The sequence below is a fragment of the Orycteropus afer genome, unplaced genomic scaffold (genome assembly GCF_000298275.1).
Source record: "Orycteropus afer afer isolate SDZICR_OR568_19922 unplaced genomic scaffold, OryAfe1.0 scaffold00110, whole genome shotgun sequence".
NCBI classification, from domain to species: Eukaryota; Metazoa; Chordata; class Mammalia; order Tubulidentata; family Orycteropodidae; genus Orycteropus; species Orycteropus afer.
In genome coordinates, this window is record NW_006921697.1 from 7,295,512 (window position 1) to 7,316,268 (window position 20,757).

General features: G+C 45.8%; 1 protein-coding gene across 1 annotated transcript; it reads right to left on the reverse strand.

Moving 5' to 3' along the window:
- Nucleotides 1-238: 238 nt before the first annotated feature.
- On the reverse strand, nt 239-13,297 carry SPARC (secreted protein acidic and cysteine rich). The gene is made up of 9 exons (XM_042781349.1): nt 13,241-13,297; nt 11,582-11,647; nt 10,686-10,773; nt 8,694-8,815; nt 6,824-6,944; nt 4,786-4,919; nt 3,779-3,927; nt 807-955; nt 239-267 (listed from the first exon to the last, which is right to left on the reverse strand). The coding sequence occupies exons 1-9, from the start codon at nt 13,295-13,297 to the stop codon at nt 239-241; spliced, it is 915 nt and encodes a 304-aa protein (XP_042637283.1).
- Nucleotides 13,298-20,757: the final 7,460 nt, after the last annotated feature.

Genomic DNA, 20,757 nt, shown 5'->3' on the forward strand with positions numbered 1-20,757 from the left:
AAAATGGGGCCGTTAGTGGGTGAGCAACAGGCCTTCATAGTTGAGTTATAACTACAAATGCCATGACTTCAGTTATAATTTCCATTTTTTAGCACCGTTAATATATTCATTTAAATCTATATTAGCACCTTGTCCCCAGGCAGAACCACAAACCATCCAAACATTTTAAACATTAGGGGAAACAGGGAGAGGAAGGTCAAAAAGAGAGAATCCGGGTACTGCAGAAGCAGGTGTGGATTTAGATGACAAGATCCTTGTCGATATCCTCTGCAAATCAAGAAAAAGGAGCAGAGTTAAGGTTGAGGTCCTGTGTCAAGGGAGACATGCCTTCATGGGAGTCTATGGATCCTCACCCACCCCCAGGACTAGAAGCCAGGTGACTAGCCTAAGGTCACACAGGAAGTTGGTGATGGAGGAATCTTGGTCTCCCTGTCTCTGGCCTGTTCCCATCTCTTATGCTGCCAAGTTCATTTCCTGTTTCCTTTTCTGTGTCTGCCAGTTCCCAAAATAGTGTTTGGCGCAGAGTGAGTGCTAATGCTTGAGGAAGAGAAAGAGAAAGAGACAGTCAGATGGCCAGAGGAACATTGGGAAGACAACCTGAGAAAGTAAGGCCCACTCAGACAAGGAGAGCAGATAGGAGGCAAATAGGCAGAGAGAGCAAAGATAGGCAGACAAGACAGATACACAGAGAGAACAGAGAGAGGGAGGGAGATGACAGCTTACTGTGAGAGCAGTGCTCCTGACCAAGGCTGGGAGGCCCTGACCATGGCCTTGGAGATATTGGGACCCTTGGGTCAGACACTCACGCTCCTTGATGCCGAAGCAGCCGGCCCACTCGTCCAGGGCAATATACTTGTCGTTGTCCAGGTCACAGGTCTCAAAGAAGCGGGTGGTGCAGTGCTCCATTGGGATGAGGGGGGCACGCAGTGGGGCCAGCTCTGTGTGGGACAGGTACCTTCCAGGGAGGAGGCAGAAGAAAGGATGCTCAACGCAGGGTGACAAGCCAGGATCCTGGTCTACTCCAGCTCTGCCCCTCACTGACTTGATGTGTGACTTAGAGCACAGCAATGCCCCACTCTGAGCCTCAGTTTCCTCACCCACCAAATATGAGGAGGAGTTGGCCCTCATTTCTAATAGCCCTTGCAGTTTCAAGGTCCCATGGGCTCAATAACAAAGGTCTGTGTATTTAATTGCTTTCTAATTGATTGAGTTAGGGGCAGAGAAATTTAAAGTTAAGGTATTTAGCACTTCTGCTCCTGGCAGATCAAATCTGGAATGAAGCAACACTCTAGGTTTTCTATGGACATGTACTTATACAGCTGCAAATGCCTAGAAAAGAGTCTCATAAGAGAGGCACAAAGTAGGGTTGACTTGTAGGGAGGAGCATGGGAAGAGACTGTGATTGGCAGTGAGGGTCAAAGGGAACTCTATTCTTCATAGAGATTTTTTTTTTTTTTAAGTCATTTAACAACTGAGAGGGAAGCCTTTTATATTTTCTCTCCCTGTTGTACTCTACCCCTCTTTCTCCTGTGGGCTGTGAGCTACAGAGCACATATATAATTTTTTTCCTTGTTCTCCAGAACCTTCAACTAGCTGTCTCTAAAACAGTCTTCCTCAGGGAGCTCTGTATGGAAAAATGTGACCTCAATTTTTTCTCTAACCATCAAACCCTCAGCCTCACTCAACTCACTGGAGGAACTACATATTGTTTGAGCTGGAAACACACCCCCCACTTCATTCTACCAGTGGGAAAACTGAGGCCCAGACAGGCCCAAGGACTCAGGAAAGGCCATACTGCAGCTCTGGGACTAGAAAAGGAAGAACATAGATCCCCTAGGCTGAGGCTGGAGCACTTTCCCAGATGCACACAGTCTTTGCAGTCCATCTGGAAACCTCCCTCCCAGGCCTCTTTGCTGTGGTGGGACCTAGTTGCTCAGCCAAATCTCCAGATGTTCCCCCCATGACTCCACAGTGAGTGACTCAATTGGATCCCAGCCATGGTCACAGCCTGGGAGAAAAGCAGCTGGAAGCTTCCCAGAGCTTAGGAGATCCTAGCCACCCAGGATCACTGTCAGGATGGACAGGCTCGAGGCACACAGGCTGGACAAAAAGTGAGGGGTGAGCACCCAAAGAGGACCTTTTGTGGGCCCAGCCTCACTTCCAGGCATGAGAACAGGACCATCTTTCCTCTCCATGCTCCTCACAGGAATACATAGTAAGAGAGTCCAGAAGGCAGTAACGGGGTGGGCCTCTGCCTGTCCCCAGATGGAGCAAGCCACCATCTACATCTTCCTGGAGCCTTTTAAATTTTTTCCTTTCAATTGTGAGAAGGAGATCACAGTAGCCAGGTCATCACGAGGAATGTCACCTCCATGGAGGCAGGGACTCTGTCTGCTCTGATTACTGTTAAATCCCCTTTAAAATAAAGCTGGGGTTTTGTTTAGGAGGCATTGTGATTATGCTAATGGTGGTAGAATGATTTGGAAAAGGATATCGAGAATGGTTGTACAACTTGAAGAATGTCTTCAATGTGACTGACTTGTACCTGTGGAAATTGTTGTTTTGTTATGTATATTTTCACCAAAATAATTTTTTTTTTTTAAATGCTGGGCCCACCAGGTTTGCTGGTCTGATAGAGCCTGATGAGACCCCTGAGACTATGGCCCCTAGTTACCCTTCAGGTCTGGAACTGAACTCACTCCTGTGGCTTCCAGCCAAACAATAGGCATATTGAGTGAACCTTTACATGTAGATACACTCCTGGGAGAACAGATGGGCAGTGTTTGCACAGAGGGATAGCTCAGGGGGCAGGAGTGCATGGAAGAGAAGGACACAGGGAAGAGGTAACTACAAGGAGGAAGTGAGAAGAGAGATGTTACGTTGTAGGGAATTGCATCAATGTCATGAAACAAAATGTTTATTAACTGCAGTCTGGAAAATGAATTTGGTCTGTAAACTTTCACAAAAATCACAATAAAAATTTTAAAAAATAAAATGCTAGGCCCATATAGATACTCAATGTTTGTTAAACTAACCAACTGCAGAGCAGAGTATTCGGCAGAACAGTTACACAGCACTTCATAATTCATTTGTACAAGGCTCAAGAGTCCTCAGACCAAAGGTTTTCAATGTGTGGATGGGGTTAACTTCATGAATTTTTTAGTCAGTAGTTGGGCTGGGTCTCAGGGTGGGCACTGACACCACAGACTTCTAGCCCCACTAGGAGGCCTGCAGCCTGTACTTCAGCCCCTGTCACCCTTAGAGTCTGGTATTCCTTTCTTACTCATTCTCCCCCAACTAAGAGACACCCATGCCCCAGTTCAGTCTGACTTCTGCCTCTTCTGGCGTAACAACTGAGTGTCTTATCACAACAAAAAAAACAAACCAAACTCCCTGCATTCTAGTCGGGATCCAACTCAAAGCAACCCCTCCTTGGGTTTCCACCTCAGTATCACTACAGAAGTAGATTGCCCAATCTTCCTTCTGAGGAATGGCTGGTGGGTTTGAACCGCCAGCCTTCTGGTTTGCAGTCAAATGCTTTAGGCACTACGCCACCAGAACTCCCTCTTATCACAAGTCTGTATCATTTCTCTGGATGTTTGTTCCTTTCCACCCCAATGCCTAGAAAAACTGCAGAATCTAGGACTGGGAGCACCAGAGGCTGCTGGAAGGTTTCTGGCCCATATCTAGTACACCAACCAGACATGACCCATGACTCTGTCCACTCCAGGTTCAAGCCAGAGCAGATACCTGTGGTCCCTGAAGGCCTGGGTCTTACCCATCAATGGGGTGCTGATCCAGCTGGCCAAACTGCCAGTGCACAGGGAAGATGTACATGTTGTAGTTCTTCTCAAAGTCTCGGGCCAGCAGCTCCACGGGGTGGTCTCCGGCCTCCAGGCGCTTCTCATTCTCATGGATCTTCTTCACCTATGTGAGCAGAGACAATAGGTGATAAAAGTTCCAGAGAAGACTGTCCAACCCAGTGAGGATCCTTCCCACCTCTGGTAGGGGACCAGAGCAGGTAAAGCTCAGCCAAGAACAAGAGTTAAGATGAGCATGAAGGAAGCAGCAAAGATGGGTACCAGCCTCTCAGTCACAGAAATGGAGACCTAGGATGATTTGGGTGGAATGTACCCTAGAATTTCTCAAAAAGAAAACAGTTGTCCTCCATAGAACTGTTATTGCTGTTAGTTGCCATGAAGTTGGCTGTGATTCATAGTGACTTTATTTATAACGAAATGAAACATTGCCTGGTCCTGTGCCATCTTCATGATCTTTGATATATTTGAACCCATTGTTGTGGTTATTGCATCAATCCAACTCATTGAAGTTCTCCCTAGAGCTATCTACATCAAAATCACTTGGTAAGTGTGCTAAAATGCAGCTTCCCAAGCTTTACTTTATAAGACTGCTTCAGTAGACCTTGAGTGGTGTCCAGAAATATGCATTTATCAGAACCTCCAGTGGTATGTCCACTAAAGCTTAAAAATCACTGACTCAGAATTAAAAAAAAAAAAAAAAAAAAGTAGGGTGGTTTGTGTCTTTTTAGTTAAGTCTGAGTTAGACTTCTCAGAGCCATTGAGATTATATGCTTTGTAAGCCTCCAGGGTAGCCAGAAATACATGTCCCAACATCCAGGATGAATGCTTGCTTCTGGGCAGGGATATGGGCTTACAGTGGGGGTCTAGTTTTAGGAACTGAGGATTCCAGCCATACCAGAGCCAAAGAGCAAATCAGCTCAAGGCCAGACTAGCACCCTGGGTAGGCTGGAAAGAGACCACTTACTCGCAGCTTCTGCTTCTCGGTCAGAAGGTTGTTGTCCTCATCCCTTTCGTACAGGGTGACCAGAACATTCTTGAGCCAGTCACGCATGCGCAAGGGGAATTCTGTCAGCTCAGAGTCCAGGCAGGGGGGGATGTCTAAGGTTGAAAACAAGAGTGGTCAGCACAGACCCTGACCCTCCCTGCCCAAGAGCCCATGTGCTGCCTGGAGTTCTCTCCTCACACCTGCCTTCTTCCTCCAACCACTGCTTTCCATGACCTTGATAAAACAGCCTCACTTCTCTGTATACATAATGAACAAAGGCACTTGTGAGTGCAAGAACATTCTGAAATAGAAAAGTACAAAAGCACGTTTGCTGCTTTCTTGACCTTTATCTTATCTCTGGGGGGAAATAGTTCCCTCCATGTCAGCTGCAGCTGCAACTGCTAGACCCCAGGTGTCATCACAGCAAAGACCAGGAGGCCCCATGTTGCTGATGTCAACCACTGGGAGGTGTTTGACGCTGGGAGGATAAGAAATAACATGTATCCACAGTCCCAACTTAATAACTGAGTGGGGAGAAGAATTTTTTTTAGAGATTGATTCCTTCCATGCTGGTTTTTGGAACTTAGAATCCCACATTGTCAATGTTGGAGATTCCATTTGAGTTGTCCTCTCTTATTGGACAGATGTGGACACTGAGGTCAGAGTGGAGGAGGGTCTTGCTTGAGGTCACATAATAGAGCCTCATCCAGCATCCAAGGCAGGTGGTTGCCTGGGGGTTCAGGAGTTTATTCATCCCTTATTCTTGAATCTATGAAAAGCCTCTCTGTGGGTTTGGATCACTATACTCTTGACCTCTAGCTGCAAAGTGGAAAAGAGTATTTGTTATGGAAACACTAGGAGTTGGGGTGAGTAGACAATATGCCTAAAGGACAGCAAAACTCACTTGGAAAAAATTCCTTGGATTCTCCTCTGAGTCTCACTGCCCCAAGAATTTCCCATTAACACTTCTTCCTACTCTCTTTCTCCAGGCCTTTGATTTCTCATTTCATATCCTGGGCCCCATAACTGAAAGGGTACAGTAGGCCAGAAGGACAATCTTGTTTTCCTCTTCACTTTTCTGCACCCTGTACTCCTGAGGCAGGTGAGTGGCTCTCCCCAATGGAATCTGGTGCCAGAAGGTACCAGACACCCAATGTGGATCTTGTCTTGTAGGGGTGAGCATGGCCTTAGGTGATGAGGACAGTGCCAACAATGAACAAGGCATCTGGGCCAGTGAATTTGCAGCTGAGATCACTAATAAAAGGCCAGACAACTTCCTGGCATTCTTTCCTCCAAATACCTGACTCCCAAATTTCTGGAACCAAACCAAAACCCACTGCTATTGAGTCAATATCCAATTCACAGTGACCCCATAGGACAGCAGAACTGCCCCATCAAGTTTCCAAGGCTGTAAATCTTTATGGAAGCAAACAGCTTCAACTTTCTCCAGCAGAGCAACTGGTGGGTTCAAGCTGCCAGACTTTTGGTTAATAGCCCAATGCTTTAATCACAGCACCACTAGAGCTTCTTAGATTTCTAGACTAGGGTAGTTAATCATGTCTTAAGAGGGCAGATAGGAACATACAGGGGTAAAATGGCTGAAGATAAGTCAACATTGAGTACCACGGCCTAAAAGAAACTGGATAGGCATGTCCCTATTTTAAAAACACTGCAAGCACAGGTAAAACATCATTTTTGATTTACAGTGTTGAAGCAGGAAAGATTTGTGTTAGTCCCATAGAACTTCCTTATCATTAGAGAAAAGAAATGTAGCTCTCTGAAGATGCTAGCTAGAGGCTCCAAAATCCTTCCTGATCTGTGCTTCCACAACTGCTCAGTCCTTTCCCATAAGATGGCGCAAACTCAAAGCTGAGAGGAAGCTAATTGTTTTATAAATAAGAACCCTGAGGCTAAAAAAAAGGAAAATATTTGTTCAAGGACTCACGGAACCAGCACCAGTGCTAGCTGAGTGTGTTCTCCTCAGTGGGAGGCTGGAAGGGCCCAGTGGGAGACTCACATTTGCAAGGACCAATGTAATCCAGATGCAGTTTGTGGCCCTTCTTGGTACCCTCCAAGGTGCACTTTGTAGCAAAGAAGTGGCAAGAAGAGTCGAAGGTCTTGTTGTCATTGCTGCATACCTGTTGACATAGAGCACCCCCTACTTCATTCACAAAGCCCAGTGCTGGCATTACCATCATTCCCTTCAGAGATGGGGACACTAAGGACCAAGCAAGGAATGTGATTAGCCCAAGGTCATACATGGAGCTAGTGGTGGGGCTGGGACAAAACCCACTTTTTGGGGTCCTTGGGCAATGCTCAGCCCATGCTGAGAGCCACAAACTCTGATCAGAAGCACAACTCAAGGCTGAAGACATATGAAAATGGATTAAAGTTGGGAATGGGGAAACGAACATACCAGGCCTAAGACTGTTATCCTTAGAAAGGTCTGCTTACAACATCAGCCTTCGGCTAGCATCTGGGAACTTGGCTGATAAACAGTTTCTTATGCTGTTACTAAACCTATCCTAAATTATAAGAATGGCTCACTGTGCATAAACTGTTGTGTAAACAACATGGTTTCTGCTTAACATCTGATTTCCTTCTAGGAGTCTGGAATTTTGGTGCATCCTAGGCAGAGGGGGCCTACATAACCTGTCCCCAATAAAAACCTTGGGTGGTGAGTCCTTGGGTGATGAGTCTCTAATGCGCTTCCTTGGGCAGAAATATCACACATATGTTGCTGCATTTTCATTGCTCAAAGAGTGTTCTCTATTTGACCCTCATGGGAAGAAGAGATTAAGAAATCCTCTAGAGCTTGTCTCTTTGTTCCCTTATGAATTAGCTGTATATTCTTAATATGTATTCATTGTAATAAATATTAGCTGTGAGTACAACTGTATGCTGAGTCACGTGGGTCCTTCTAGTGAATCTCTGAATATGGGGGTGGTCAACCAGAGATGTCAAGAGCAGTGGCAGTAAGAAGCTGTGTTAGGGGGAGGGAAGCCTTGTGTTGACTATGCTGCAAGTACTTAGTATTGCTTATAGACTGCAGATGGTGAATTTATAGGAACTGGTGACCAGTGGGATGAGAGCAAGGGCAAAGAGGGAAGAATTGAGGATGATGCTAAAATTTGGAGCCCAGGGAACTGTGTTGGGGAAAATGTATTGGATACAGACTGAAGGCAGAGAAGACAGATGAGAAGTTGTGGGAATAATATTGATACTAGATTTGCTGCCCTGAGCTAGACTGCCATGAGCACAATGGTTGGTTTAAGAGAGTGCTCAATAAATATTGACTTGGAGGCATGAATGGATGGATGGATCCTACTGGAGGTAGAATGGACAGGTTTGAAAGACAGTAGAAATAAGTTGCGCTTTATTGGTATTTACTACGCACCCAGTATTATCTGACAGATCCTCACAACAGCCCTATGAGATAAGGATTATTTTTACCCTCTCTTTAGAGATGAGAATATTAAGACTCAGACAGGTTCAGAAACTTCACTAAGATCTCACAGCAACAAGTGGTGGAGATGGGATTTGACATCCATATTCAGCCTAGCTCCAAGACCCACATTTTCAGACTTGATGCTTTGCTAAGCTGCTCCCATATACAGCAAGCTCCTACCTCAGTGTTCATGGGGCTGATGTCAGGCACCAGGCTTAGAACCTGATGGTGCTGAATAAATTCCTTCTGATTGCTGGCTTGATCCAGAGATAAACAGTCTCACCTCTGACTTGCCACTGCTTTCTTGCTGTGATTAGATCTAAAGATGGGACTTCTGAGATAGGTTTGCTTCATAGAACCACCAAGTCAACAGTTCTTTGGGCAAGTACTCTATGCTCTGAAGGGCCCATCTCCCAGGCCCCTGCCCCTCATCGCTTACCTTCTCAAACTCGCCAAGGGGGGCAGGGCAGCTGGTGGGGTCCTGGCACACACACATGGGGGTGTTGCTCTCATCCAGCTCACACACCTTGCCGTGTTTGCAGTGGTGGTTCTGGCAGGGGTCTGGTAGGTGCAAGAGCCCACAGTTAGCACCACTTGAACTACTACCCAACCCAGTCAAGACCAATCCTTGGGCAGACAGTGCTGGGTTGTTGTCCCTAATCTGGGCTCTAGGCAGCTGAGTCTTCCCTGCTCTTCCACTGAGCCTAGCAATCTGAATTTGGGAAGCAGTGAGCTCAGTCTAGGGGTTAGAGGTCCAGCCTGAGGTCAGGGTCAGATACTATTTTTGAGGACAGAGGCTCAGTGTGGGACCCAGAAACACTGGATGTCCTATGGCTGCCACCAGGATTGAAGCAACCTTTGTGCTCCCAGCTCTCAGTTGATCAATCAAAACACATCAGTTGCTTTTGAGTAGACTCCAAATCATGGTGACCCCCTCTGTATCTGAGTAGAACTGGGCCTTCTTCCAAGGTATCTTTCAGTGTATTCAAACCACCAAACTTTCAGGTAACAGCTGAGCATGTTAGCCATTTGCACCACCAAGGGAATGATTAATCATAGGGAGGCATTTCTCTAGAATGACTTGGAACATCAGCTGTTGTCATGGAGCAAGAGGGTTGTGAGATGCAACAAAACAGACTTAAGAGGCTATAAAGGAAAAAGGAGAAGGGCCTTGAGGCCCACACTGAACAATAGAGTCCAGCTGTGTCTGGTAAACACCGGATAAAGTGGGCGTGGAGGAGGGAAGGAACATGACTCTATGCTTAGCTTGATCCAAACACCCGTGATTCCCTTCAGGATGAGAGCTTAATCTAGCCTTTTCCTCCTGTTGCTTTATTTTCGACATTTTATTCATCTTTTATTGGATACTTCCTCAGCCAGGCACTGGGCCAAGCTGCACCCACATACCTGTATGCTTTCTCTCACAACTCTCCCAACAACCCTAGGGTGAGGGTCTACCATCTTCACTAGTATTCTCATGTTTAAAACCAGTTGTTGTTGAGTCAGCTCCAAATCATGGCAACCCCAAGGGTGTCAGAGTAGAACTGTGCTCCATGGGGTTTTCAATGGCCGATTTTTTAGAAGCAGATCACCAAGCTTTTCTTCTGAGGTATTTCTGTGTAGACTCAAAGCCCTAAACATTCAGTTAGCAGCAAAGGCCATTAACTGCACCACCTAGGAACTCTGTTTCATGTTAAGAAGTAAGAAAGCAGAGGCTCAGAGAGGCCACACAAGCTGTCCAAGGCCACTCACATAAGGAGTGAACAAGTCTAGATTCAAACTTTGGTTGATTTGCCTCCAAAATCCATGCTCTTAACCCCTCAGTACAATGTCTTTCTACTCTGCAGATTGGAGGCAGCAGCATAGTGGGCTGGAGTCAGAGTTTTTGGGTCATTTCTCTCCCTCTGGTACTAACTCCCTGGGTTACATTACATGAGTTGGAGTCAGGTTTCTGGGCCTCAATTGCTCAGGGCTGGTTGAAAATCAAATACATTAATCAATGTGAAAGCACTTGGTATTCTAAGGTCTGCTCCCATGTGGGGACTGGTCTGGGGCAGAGGCCATTGGAAACTTCACTAACCAGATGTGACTGAGGACCTCAGTGGGACCATGAAACCTAATTTTAGAATCAGAGAAAAGAGCTGTGAGGGAGAAGGTCATTTCCTGCTAGAGAATTCCCCTTTTTGTCCCTTACAGTATACATGGTCTAGAGCTTTCCCAGATTCCAGGAGACTGTGTGTCAAGAGAATATTCCCAACCTCTGTCAAAGCCACTTCCCCTCCACAGCCCACTGAAGTTCCCACCCTGTATTTCCTCTGGAAGGAATCCACATAGGACTATCTCTAAGCCTGTCCCCACATCCTAGACCGTCCTAGACCTAGGCAGCAGAGGGCCAAGCCTAGATGTACCACGTCATGGGAGATGGACCTACTTTCAGCCACCACCTCCTCTTCAGCTTCCTCAGCACCTTCATCAAATTCTCCTACTTCCACCTGGACGGGGTTGGCTCCCACAGGTACCTGAAGTGGGAGAGAAGAAAGAGTGGAATGAATCCCACTTCCATCCGGGACTTGGAGGAAAGGGATGGAGACTGACTGCATGGGGAGAGAGAAGAAATATTTTACCTGGATATCTGGGTACCTGCAAAGGGATAGGGAAAGGTGGGCTGGGCCAGGTCAAAGAACACAAACAGCAGGGTCTGGAATCTAGATTTTATCTTATAAACCCACTGTTTTTGAATATTCTGCTAAGATGCCTAACAGTCCCTTAGGGCAAAAGGGGGTGCCCAGACCTACACCCCTACCAGCCACATCCAAGCAGCTCCTCTTTCATCTGTTTCATGCATGGGAGACTGCAGGTGACCTTTTAAGAAAAATTATGCCACAACTAAAAAAAAATTCAAAATCACAGCTTCATACTATGGAGTTGCATTGAAATTTGGGAAGCACTCAAGGCAGTGTAAGGAGCTCTGGTAGCACAGTGCCTAAGGCATCTGACTGCTAACCAGGTTGGTGGTTCAAACCCACCAGCTACTACTCAGCGGAAGCAAGACTGGCCAATCTACTCCCATAAAGATTTACTTCCTCAGAAACCCAAAGGGGGTCCTGATGAGTTGGAATCAATTTAACAGCAGTGGGTTTGTTTTTTTGGCTTGCAGGTCAGTGTCAGGATTTGAGGGATGCACAAAATTTACATGTGTGCTTATGTGCTCATGGGAAGGAGACAACTGCCACATTTCAGCAGTGAGACCCACATCACTTGTCTGGGTTCCCCAGGTAGTGGTGTAGACAAGCAGGGACTAGAGATCTGGGATCTCCAACCACATACCTCAGCCCCCTCAGCCACAGTTTCCTCTACCACCTCCGTCTCATCAGGCAGGGCTTCCTGCTGCTGCTGGAAAGAGAAAATGAGGTTCAGAGAAGTCAGGGCCAAGTCCAGCTTTGTCTCTGAAGTCCTTGTGGCCTGGAACACAGTGCTAGGGAGCTTGGGGAGAAGCTGATAGGGAGATTGCCAAAGCTAGGTTTCAGGGGCAGCCATGGGTGAAAGAGAGGACAAAGGAGAAGCCAAACAGAGGCCCTGCAGACATTGGAGCAGTTCCCTGTTATGTATCATATATCGGGAGCTTCTAGCTAAGATTTAGCTTGATGCAGCATTTCCACTGCTTCAAATTCTTGTAAAGTCTGAAAAACACTGACCCAGGACAACTCCCCTCATTTTGCAAATGGGGAAAACTGAAACCTAGAGTGGGAATGACACTGTGAATTTTAACAGATGTCATTATCTTCCCCACAAGTCTGATCATATTATTATTATTATTTTTAACTTCTTTTTTTTGGGGGAGGCAATTCTTCCTCACTAAAAAAGGGGTAGAAAAAGATAAGATAAAATAGCATACAGCTTACTTTGAGGCCCTGAGCAGCTAGGACTGCTTCTAAAATTAATGCCAACCTTGCCAAATTTTTTGCCAAAATCTACTGATCTAATCATCACTCACAGCTCTGGTAGCATAGTGCCTAAGGTACTTGACTGCTAACCAGAAGGCTGGTGGTTCAAACCCACCAGCCATTCCTCAGAAGGAAGATGAGGCAATCTACTTCTGAAGTAATTTTGCCTTGGAAACCCAAGAAGGGGTCGCTATGAGTTGGGTTTGACTTGATGGCACATAACAACAACAACAACAACAATCATCACTCACACTCCTTTAGTGAAGAGATTGAAAGAAACTGCTCTTTACACCTGTCCCACATTTCTTCTTCCCTCTTCTAAAACATGATATCTTCTAGGTTCAGCTTTGGATAACCACTCCTGGGCTACTGCATGGCATTCTTAGAGGGACTGTCTGCCAATCAAGGTACCTGTCCCTGCCTTAGCCAAGAGGAAGGCTCAGGACCCAAGCTCAGCCAAGACTGGCTTTTCCTGGATATTTTAATCTTCTGGGCACATTCTCTCAAGTTGAGGAGACTATTGGAGCTGATCCATTCAGATGCCTCCCAGACCCCCGCCCCAGGCCTTGGATACTACAATATCCTTATATCTTTGCCCCCCACCCACCCACCCATTTATTCAAGATTGAGTTTGTTGCTTACAATCAAAAAACCCTCAATCGATTTGGAAACTAACCCATCACTCTCTCTGTGTGACTCCCTTCTAACATCATCCCCACTGGCTGTCCTCTACCTCTGCTTGAGTATCTCAGATGACAAAGAGCTCACTTCTTTCTCAGTCAGAGCTGGGGAGTTCTGACTCCTAAAAATTTTGTCTTCACATTACACAGAAACCTCTCTTCTCTGGAATCTCCACCCAGTGTGCTTCATCCCAATTTCTCCTGCGCTCCTGAGTTTAGGAAAATAAATAAATAAAACAAGACAACCAACTCAAGATCTGGAAGTCCTTGTCCCCTCTCAGCATCTAAGGCTGGCAACATGAGAAGTCCTGGGGCTGATGGTAAGAGATAAAACCCCAAAGATAGGATTTTTAGGTACTTACAGGTACTGCTAAGGCCCTTCCAGCCAGGCAAAGGAGGAAGAAGATCCAGGCCCTCATGGTGCTGGGAACCCTGTGGGGGATGAAAGAAATAGAGATTTCAGTGAGTGGGAGCTTCTGGATGCTGAATTTTTGTGATATGCAAGGTAATTTTAGATGGTACATGGACAGCATTAAATGACAATGGCAGGAAGTTGCTTCCATTCAATTCTCTATCAATGCTGATTACACGAGAACAAAGTCTCAGTGCAGTGCTAAGATGTCTTTAGCACCTCTCGGAGGCTCATTTATCTCCCTTTTTAACAAAGAGTACAGGCTTTTCTCTGAATCCACACCTCCACAAGAAACTATATCCAACTGGAATTCAATAAAACTGTTTTCTTTGTGTTTATTTTTACAGTTTCTATTTGCCACTTGTGTACAAAGATTTTTCCATTTATGATAATAATATAAAGTCCCTTTTTTTCTATATATTTACTCAGCTTTTTAAAAAGTGTTCAATGAAGGTGATTGATTAGCTACTTAGTGAAGTTTGAGCGATGTGAAACCAGACCATCTTCAGGAACCTTCAATCCCTGATGCTCTATGATTCTTTTTTTCCTATACCCCAAGCTCCTCTTCCTTCTCTTTCTTCCCACCCTCTCTGCAATGGGAGAAGTTAATAGAAACCTCTTGCCAATTTGAGACAATGAGATCTACTTTCTAAAATGAAGAACAATACCCTTGGAGTGAGGCCAGTGGAAACTTGAGGGTGACCATATTTGTCCCCATTCTGCCCAGAAGGGACAGCATTTCTGACTCTCTAGGGAAACTCTATGCAAATGTTTGAATGGGTTGCGTGTTATCTTCTCATTCCCTAAAGAGTATTAACTGAGATTTTAAAAAGTCCCCTGCCTGTCACTGTTTAGACCCATCCTCTGGATGCTGCATTAAAAATCTCATAATTGTAAGGGATCTTAGAGCAGAATATTTTCTGATGGTTCAATATCAAAATGTCATCCCTAACAATGGATTTATAGTGGGAACATTTATTTCTTATTCTAACTAAATGGACTTTATTTCCAAAGACATAGTTTTAGAAAGTTCTTTCTTATACTGACCTAAATCTGCCTCCCTCGATCCACTGGTCTACCCAGATTTCTCCTAGCCACACAGAACAAGTCTGCTCCTTCTTTCCCAAGACAGTCTATCAGCCATGGGGAGCAGTAACATCTCTTCCCCTACTTTTGTCCCACAAAACTTCCATGAGGCTCATCACCCCTAATTTCTTCCAACACTTCTCAAGTGACAGAGCACCTTGGTGGGCGATACCCTATTATTGTGGAAAAAAATATTTGGCTTGGAATTAAATATGAGGGGGCCTTGTTCTACCTCAATATCATTTTGCTGTGGGATTGTGGGTAAGTCCTTTGCCCTCTTTAAACCTTGTTTACCCTATCTATTAATTGAGAGGGTTAGAGGAGGTGAACCTTAAGATCTCTTGGGTGGTAGACTGGACCCTTAATATGGCACAGGCACGCACATGCTGGCCTTGATATCACCTCTGGTATCACCATCAGCACTTGGATTGCGGTATTTGGGTGTCAGAATGAGCAGAGTTAAGAGCAGACTACATAACTGTTCTTTTTGGGGGGCTAAAATAGACTCAAAACCACACTTCCTATTTTATGTAGTCTGCATAAAATAAAACAAGAATTTAAAGAAAGTGACCTGAAAACTTGGCTTTGCTTAATAGTGGCCCCAACCCCCAGAAGAGTCCAATCATCCTTTTCCAGGCAGTTTCTGAAATGTGGCTCCCTATCACACAGTTATATGCTTGTTCCTCACTTTTAGAGGTGGAAAAATTTCCCTCCTTGCCTTCTCATTTGGAAGACTCAAGCTAAACAACCCCCACATGTGGCTTTGGACGAATGGATAGGGAAAGAAAGTATCAATGAAGGACTTGTCTGAGACTGTTTGAAGTTGAAGAGCTAACATGAGACTGGCAGCAGGAACAAAAATAAGTCATCCTGTCTGGGCTTTCAGAGAAGCCATGTCACTGGAGAAATAACCAGCTAGAACTGGAAATTCAATAAATTTTGGGTCAGAGAGCCAGGAGGATCAATGTTTCCTGAATCTGTGTTCCTTTCCTGGATAATGGAACCACACATCCCTTTTTGATCAGGTTAAAGTTTTGTGAGCTCTTCAATCTGTCCTCCTCGCCATCTTCCTGCACTCCTTCTCCAGTGGCATACTCAACCTCTTTGCCACCCGCATCCCTGGTGGGATAGCCAGAGGGAAAAAGAAATCTTTACATCTTGCAACGTTACTTAAGCACTTTCACGTATATATTCTCCTTTTAGGAGCTCTGGTAGCATAGTGCCTAAGGCACTTGACTGCTAACCAGAAGGCTGGAGGTTCAAACCCACCAGCCACTCCTCAGAAGGAAGGTTGGGCAATCCTACTTCCGTAGTGATACTGCTTCAGAAACCCAAGGAGGGGTCGCTATGAGTCGGGGGGGGCTCGACGGCAAATAACAAATAACAATTCTCCTTTTGGAGCCTTCTGGAGTCCCTGGGTAGCACAAACAATTAAGCACTTGGCTACTAATCAAAAAGTTAATGGTTCAAATGCAACCGGAAGTGCCTCAGAAGAAAGGCACTATTTCCAAAAGATCACAGTCACTGAAAGCCTTATGGAGTGTAGCTCTACTGTGCAACACATGGGGTTGCCTTGAGTTGGAATCAACTCAATGGCAACTGGTTTGGTTTGGACCTTCTTACAACACTAGGGGGTGTTCTGGTGGTGTGGTGCCTAAGGCATTTTGACTGTTAACCAGAAGACTGGCAGTTCAAACCCACCAGCCACTCCTCAGAAGAAATATTGGGCAATTTACTTCTGAGGGGTCTCTATGAGTCAGATCCGACTCAATGGCAGTCAGAACAACACTGGGAGGCAGGCAGACAGATATGGAAGGGTTCTTAATCCCACTTTCCAATAAGGAATCTGGTTTAGAGGGAGGAAACACATATCAAAACTTATCCAACATTCTCATTCCATGTTGACAAGCTTCCCTTCTCATGGAGTTAGGATAAGCCTAAGAGGGATCATACTCAGAGTCTGGGGGTGAAAGGTGGGGAGAAATGTATAGGCAGAGAGTGTTAAGAACACAAAATCATGAGGAGTATTCTCCAAATATTGAGTGCTGCTGAGTGGTTGGTACTGTATTTCCAATCCCAGGATACTTCTCTCCTGATGTTGAGTTGGGAAGGAAGGGGAAAAGCCGGACTATTCCTAGACGTACAGCAAGAATCTCTGCACACCCATGAGACCCTTTTCTGAGGTTCTCTAAATATCACTGGCCAAAGGGGCCAAGGGGCCATCCTACAAAGAGAATAGTATGCAGGCGTAACCCCAGCCGGGCCAAACCCCAACCCTCAGAACTTATCAGCTGCATACACATACTCTGCCAGGGCTAGTGTGCCCAGTGAAATATAAACACATTTTGTATAAACAAGCAGATCCTTCCTATGCAACTGGCAAAACTATGTTAAGTGAAACCTCTCCCTTTGTATCTTTTTAGTTAACTCTTTTTGAGATGCACATATTTATTATTTACAAAGTGTTTTCATAACCAAGCATTCCTTTTGGGGCTCAGAGCATGTCTTTCTGTCCTATGGTACAGGTGGGAAGAGTGATGCTCAGAGAGGGAAGAAATATGGTCCCAGCCCCAATGAGTGAGTGGCAGGACCAGAGTGATAACCCAGGCCCTTTTCACTGTTGGCGAGTTCTCTACTGCAGCATACTGTTTCCTTTGGTGGTCACTATCTCCTAGGTGGTCACCTGAATGGCATCCAGTTGGCCCATGAATTTGCTGAGATGTTGGGAGGAAAAGTAACCCAGGCCAGGGGGTAGGGGGCAGGAGGTGTATTTCCCTTGGCTCAGCAGCCATCAGATGCAGACACCCTTGCCCCACTCTGCCACCGCCATCTCCTGTTCCGTACACCCAGTCCCTTCTTTTGCCTTTATTTTCTCTGGAGACTGCTGAAAACCCGTCCTTGGCTGCCAGCAGAACCCAGAGCTGAGGTCATTTCACTCTCTTAAGAAAGACTCTGGGCATGGAAAAGTACAGCTGCCCCCACCCCATGGCCTCCCAGTCTACCTCCTGTAAAACTTGAAGGGCTTTCTTAGGGCTCTCCCTAGACACTGAAAATCACAGAATGTCAGAACAGGGAGGAAATCACAGAATCATAGAATTTCAGGCTGTGGGTCCCAAAATCAGATTCTTAGAATGCAAAGCATAATCTGAGTTGCCATCTTCAAATCTAATTTGAGTAGAAGGAGTATTTATCTGGAGCAATGCAATTCAATAGAACTTTCTGAGATGATGGAGATGGTCCATCTGTACTGCCCGATATGGTTGCAACTAGCCACATGAGGTTACAGAGTGCTGGAAATGTTGCTAGTGTATATGAGGAACTGGATTTAAATTATTATTTCCATGTGGTTACTGGCTACCACATCACAAAGAGTAGTTATATGCTTTTACACAGGCAGTATAGCATAACAATTAGATTATGGGCTCTGGAGCCAAAATGTACAAGTTTGAATCCTGGCTCTGCCTCTTAGTAATTGTTTCCAAGAATATCTAAAAATTCAAGGATCCTAGAATCTCCATCCCTCTCTCCCAGTGCAAGAATCTCAACTTTCTGTCTTTAGGCCAGGGAGAAAGGGGTGTTTAGGGTGAAACAAAGAAGGTATTGCTTTCCCTGGTCCAGGGGACACAGTAAAGAAGGCCAGGCCCCCAGCTGGCCTCTAGTTGGGCTGCTGACGCAAGCTGAGTGTCTTGCTCCCACTATTTGGCTCAGAGACATAGGGTTCCAAAGACATGCACTCCTGGTAAACAAGCCCAAAGAGAGGAAAACAAGGCTAATAAAGAAGCCCATGAGCCAGTCCCTGCAGGAGCCCAGGCTTGGAAGGAGGGTGGGCAGGCTCCATGGAGTTAGGTCGGAGCCTCGCCAGAGAGGTACACTGCCTGGCTGACACGGCCGCACTGACAGGCCTGCTCACACCCAGGGAGTAGCCACAGCCTCTCAGAGGTGGCCTCATGATGTGAAAGTCACGAGTTCTAAGGTCAAGTCTTCACAACGTGGCTCCCACCTCACTGTAGAGTTGAGGAACTCCCCTCTACTCCTGGGGCTTTTACCCCTTCCTTGTGCTTCAGTGAAAAAGTTGTTCTAGATCACTGGTGATCAAATTTATGTAAAACAGAAAATCTTTTCTGTCAGTGAAGTTTGTAGAAGTCAAACATTTAAAACAGCTAAAACCTCTTTGCATTTGTTGAAACATGTGAATGTATTATTATATTTGCAATAAATAAACTTTTTTTAAAAAAAGGAAGATAAAAGTAGAACTGGGGGCCAGGGGGCTAGGAGTCCAACACATGCTGACACCTCTGGGATACCTCTGAGCCTCCCACGGTTCTCCCAAGAACAGAGTTTGGAAATGGTTGGGCAAGGTGCTCCTTTCAGCTCTGATTTTCTAAGTCAAGTCAGGTAGACGCCTTTTTATCACCGCTTCCAAAAAGGACTCTTTGATTCCCTGCTTCCCCTTTTAATATTTCTTGTTGGAAGAGAAGTGAAGTGGAACTTTCAAGGTGTGAGTGCTCAAGCCTAAAAATGAAAAGTTCTAGGGCAACTCAGAGGTGGCTCCAGAGTTTGAAGCTGGAATCAGGCTGCCTGACATTCCATAAATGCACCTAAGATGCCACGTATCACCCTAGTTAGGAGAGGCTGGGGCAGAGTGCATGCTCTCCTTGTTGGCTCCCTCTAGGGGCACTGTTGGTCAGGGATGACCACAAATGGAGGAGATGAGAAACCAGAAGACTGGTGGTTCAAACCCACCAGCCACTCCTCGGAAGGAAGACTGGGCAATGTACTTCCACAGAGATACTGCCTCGGAAACCCAAGGAGAGGTCACTATGAGTCAGAGTTAACTTGATGGCAGTGAGTTTTTTGTCCAGGATGTCACATCTGGAAAGGCTCAAGAGATGCCAAAGATTGCAACTACGTGGCACATATGCTTCCACCTGCCCCTTCTGTGCACGTGACAGACATTATGAATCCATCATAAGTCCTTTTTCCCCAAAGCCCAGGAGTGACTTTAGAATCCTGAACAGTTCCACTGGCAGTCACTACCAATGGATTGGTGCTGGCAAGCCATGTGAAACTCTTTGCCATACCTCTTATTTTACAGATAGAGAAACTGGGGCACAGAGAAGGAAAATAACTTACTCAAGGTCATACAGCAACCAGGTGTCTGAGCCAAACTTCCAGATGTTCATTTTTTTTTAGCTGATTAGGCTAGAATCCTAATGTCATGTTTAACACAAAATGACCCATATGCACACACACACAACCACTGCCATTGAGTTTATTCTGACCCATAGATACCTTTTAGGACAGAGCAGAACTGCCCCATAGGGTTTCCAAGGCTGTAATCTTTACAGAAGCAGATTGCCTCAGCTTTCTCCCGCAGAGCAGCCTTTTGATTAGCAGCCCAGTGCTTTGACCACAGTGCCACCAGGTCAGTCTGGAATCCTAATTCATGTCTAACACAAAATGACACCGAGAGATCTTCAAATGAGAGGATCCTGAACGAACACAGCTCTAGAGAGAGTTGGCTTGCTGGGTGAGGGCAAAGCTAATTTCCTGTCTAGATCATCTCCTGGATGAGGAGGAGGCTGCTTTGCTAAATATTTCTGTCCAGTCACCACTTGCTGGGCCTGGCCCTCCTCAGCCCAGCTAGCCCTGGGTTCAGAGTTGGGCCTGGGGGTGGGAGGGAGAGGGAAAGATCAGACCCAGGCTCTGTGTTACTGAGGAAGTGGCTTCATTAATCCCTAGGGTGAGTGGAATGCTCAGCTCCAGCCTTTCCTTCCTTCCTTTTAAAACAGATTAGGGAGGCAGCCAACAAGAAGCAAATAAGCAGCCACCTATTAGCCAGATGCTGCTGATCTTTTGGGCTTAATGACAGTGTCAGGTGGGCTGGACTGCCCTATCTTGGGAGAGAAAGTACAGCTCATTAGCTATTGTCCATGGGGCTTGTTGCCTATAGAGGGAGGTGTGTGTGCATGATTCCACACTTAATGACATGAGGAAAAAAAAGTAAGCAAGCATCTGGAAGGTTGGCTCAGACAACAGCTTACTGTGTGACTTTGAGTGAGTCATCTCCCTTTCTGAGCCTCAATTTCTCTGTGACATATAACAGGTGGTCTGTCAGTATATGTGTCTGTTCCATGCCTGCCTCCTTATTACTGCGTCTGACTGTAGTCACAGTTAATGTTTGCACATTTGACTGCCTGTCTATATCACTTATGTACAAAAATGAGAACCTCTGAGCACTGTGTACAGGTATCTGTTTGTGGACATCAGACTCAACATCTGTCAGTTCTGGCCTGTGTATGTGAGGGTCAGCATTTGCATATACATCAAGATGTGTATCTAGAACTTGCCTGTGCCTACAGGTATGGCTCAGGGAGAGGC

Coding starts and splice junctions, on each gene's coding strand:
- SPARC (XM_042781349.1), bottom strand. CDS start 13,297: ATGAGGGCCTGGATCTTCTTCCTCCTTTGCCTGGCTGGAAGGGCCTTA. Junction 10,774..11,581: donor CTGTGGCTGAGGGGGCTGAG/GTATGTGGTTGG, acceptor CTCCCACTTCAG/GTACCTGTGGGAGCCAACCC. Junction 4,920..6,823: donor TTACATTGGTCCTTGCAAAT/GTGAGTCTCCCA, acceptor TTTCAACCTTAG/ACATCCCCCCCTGCCTGGAC.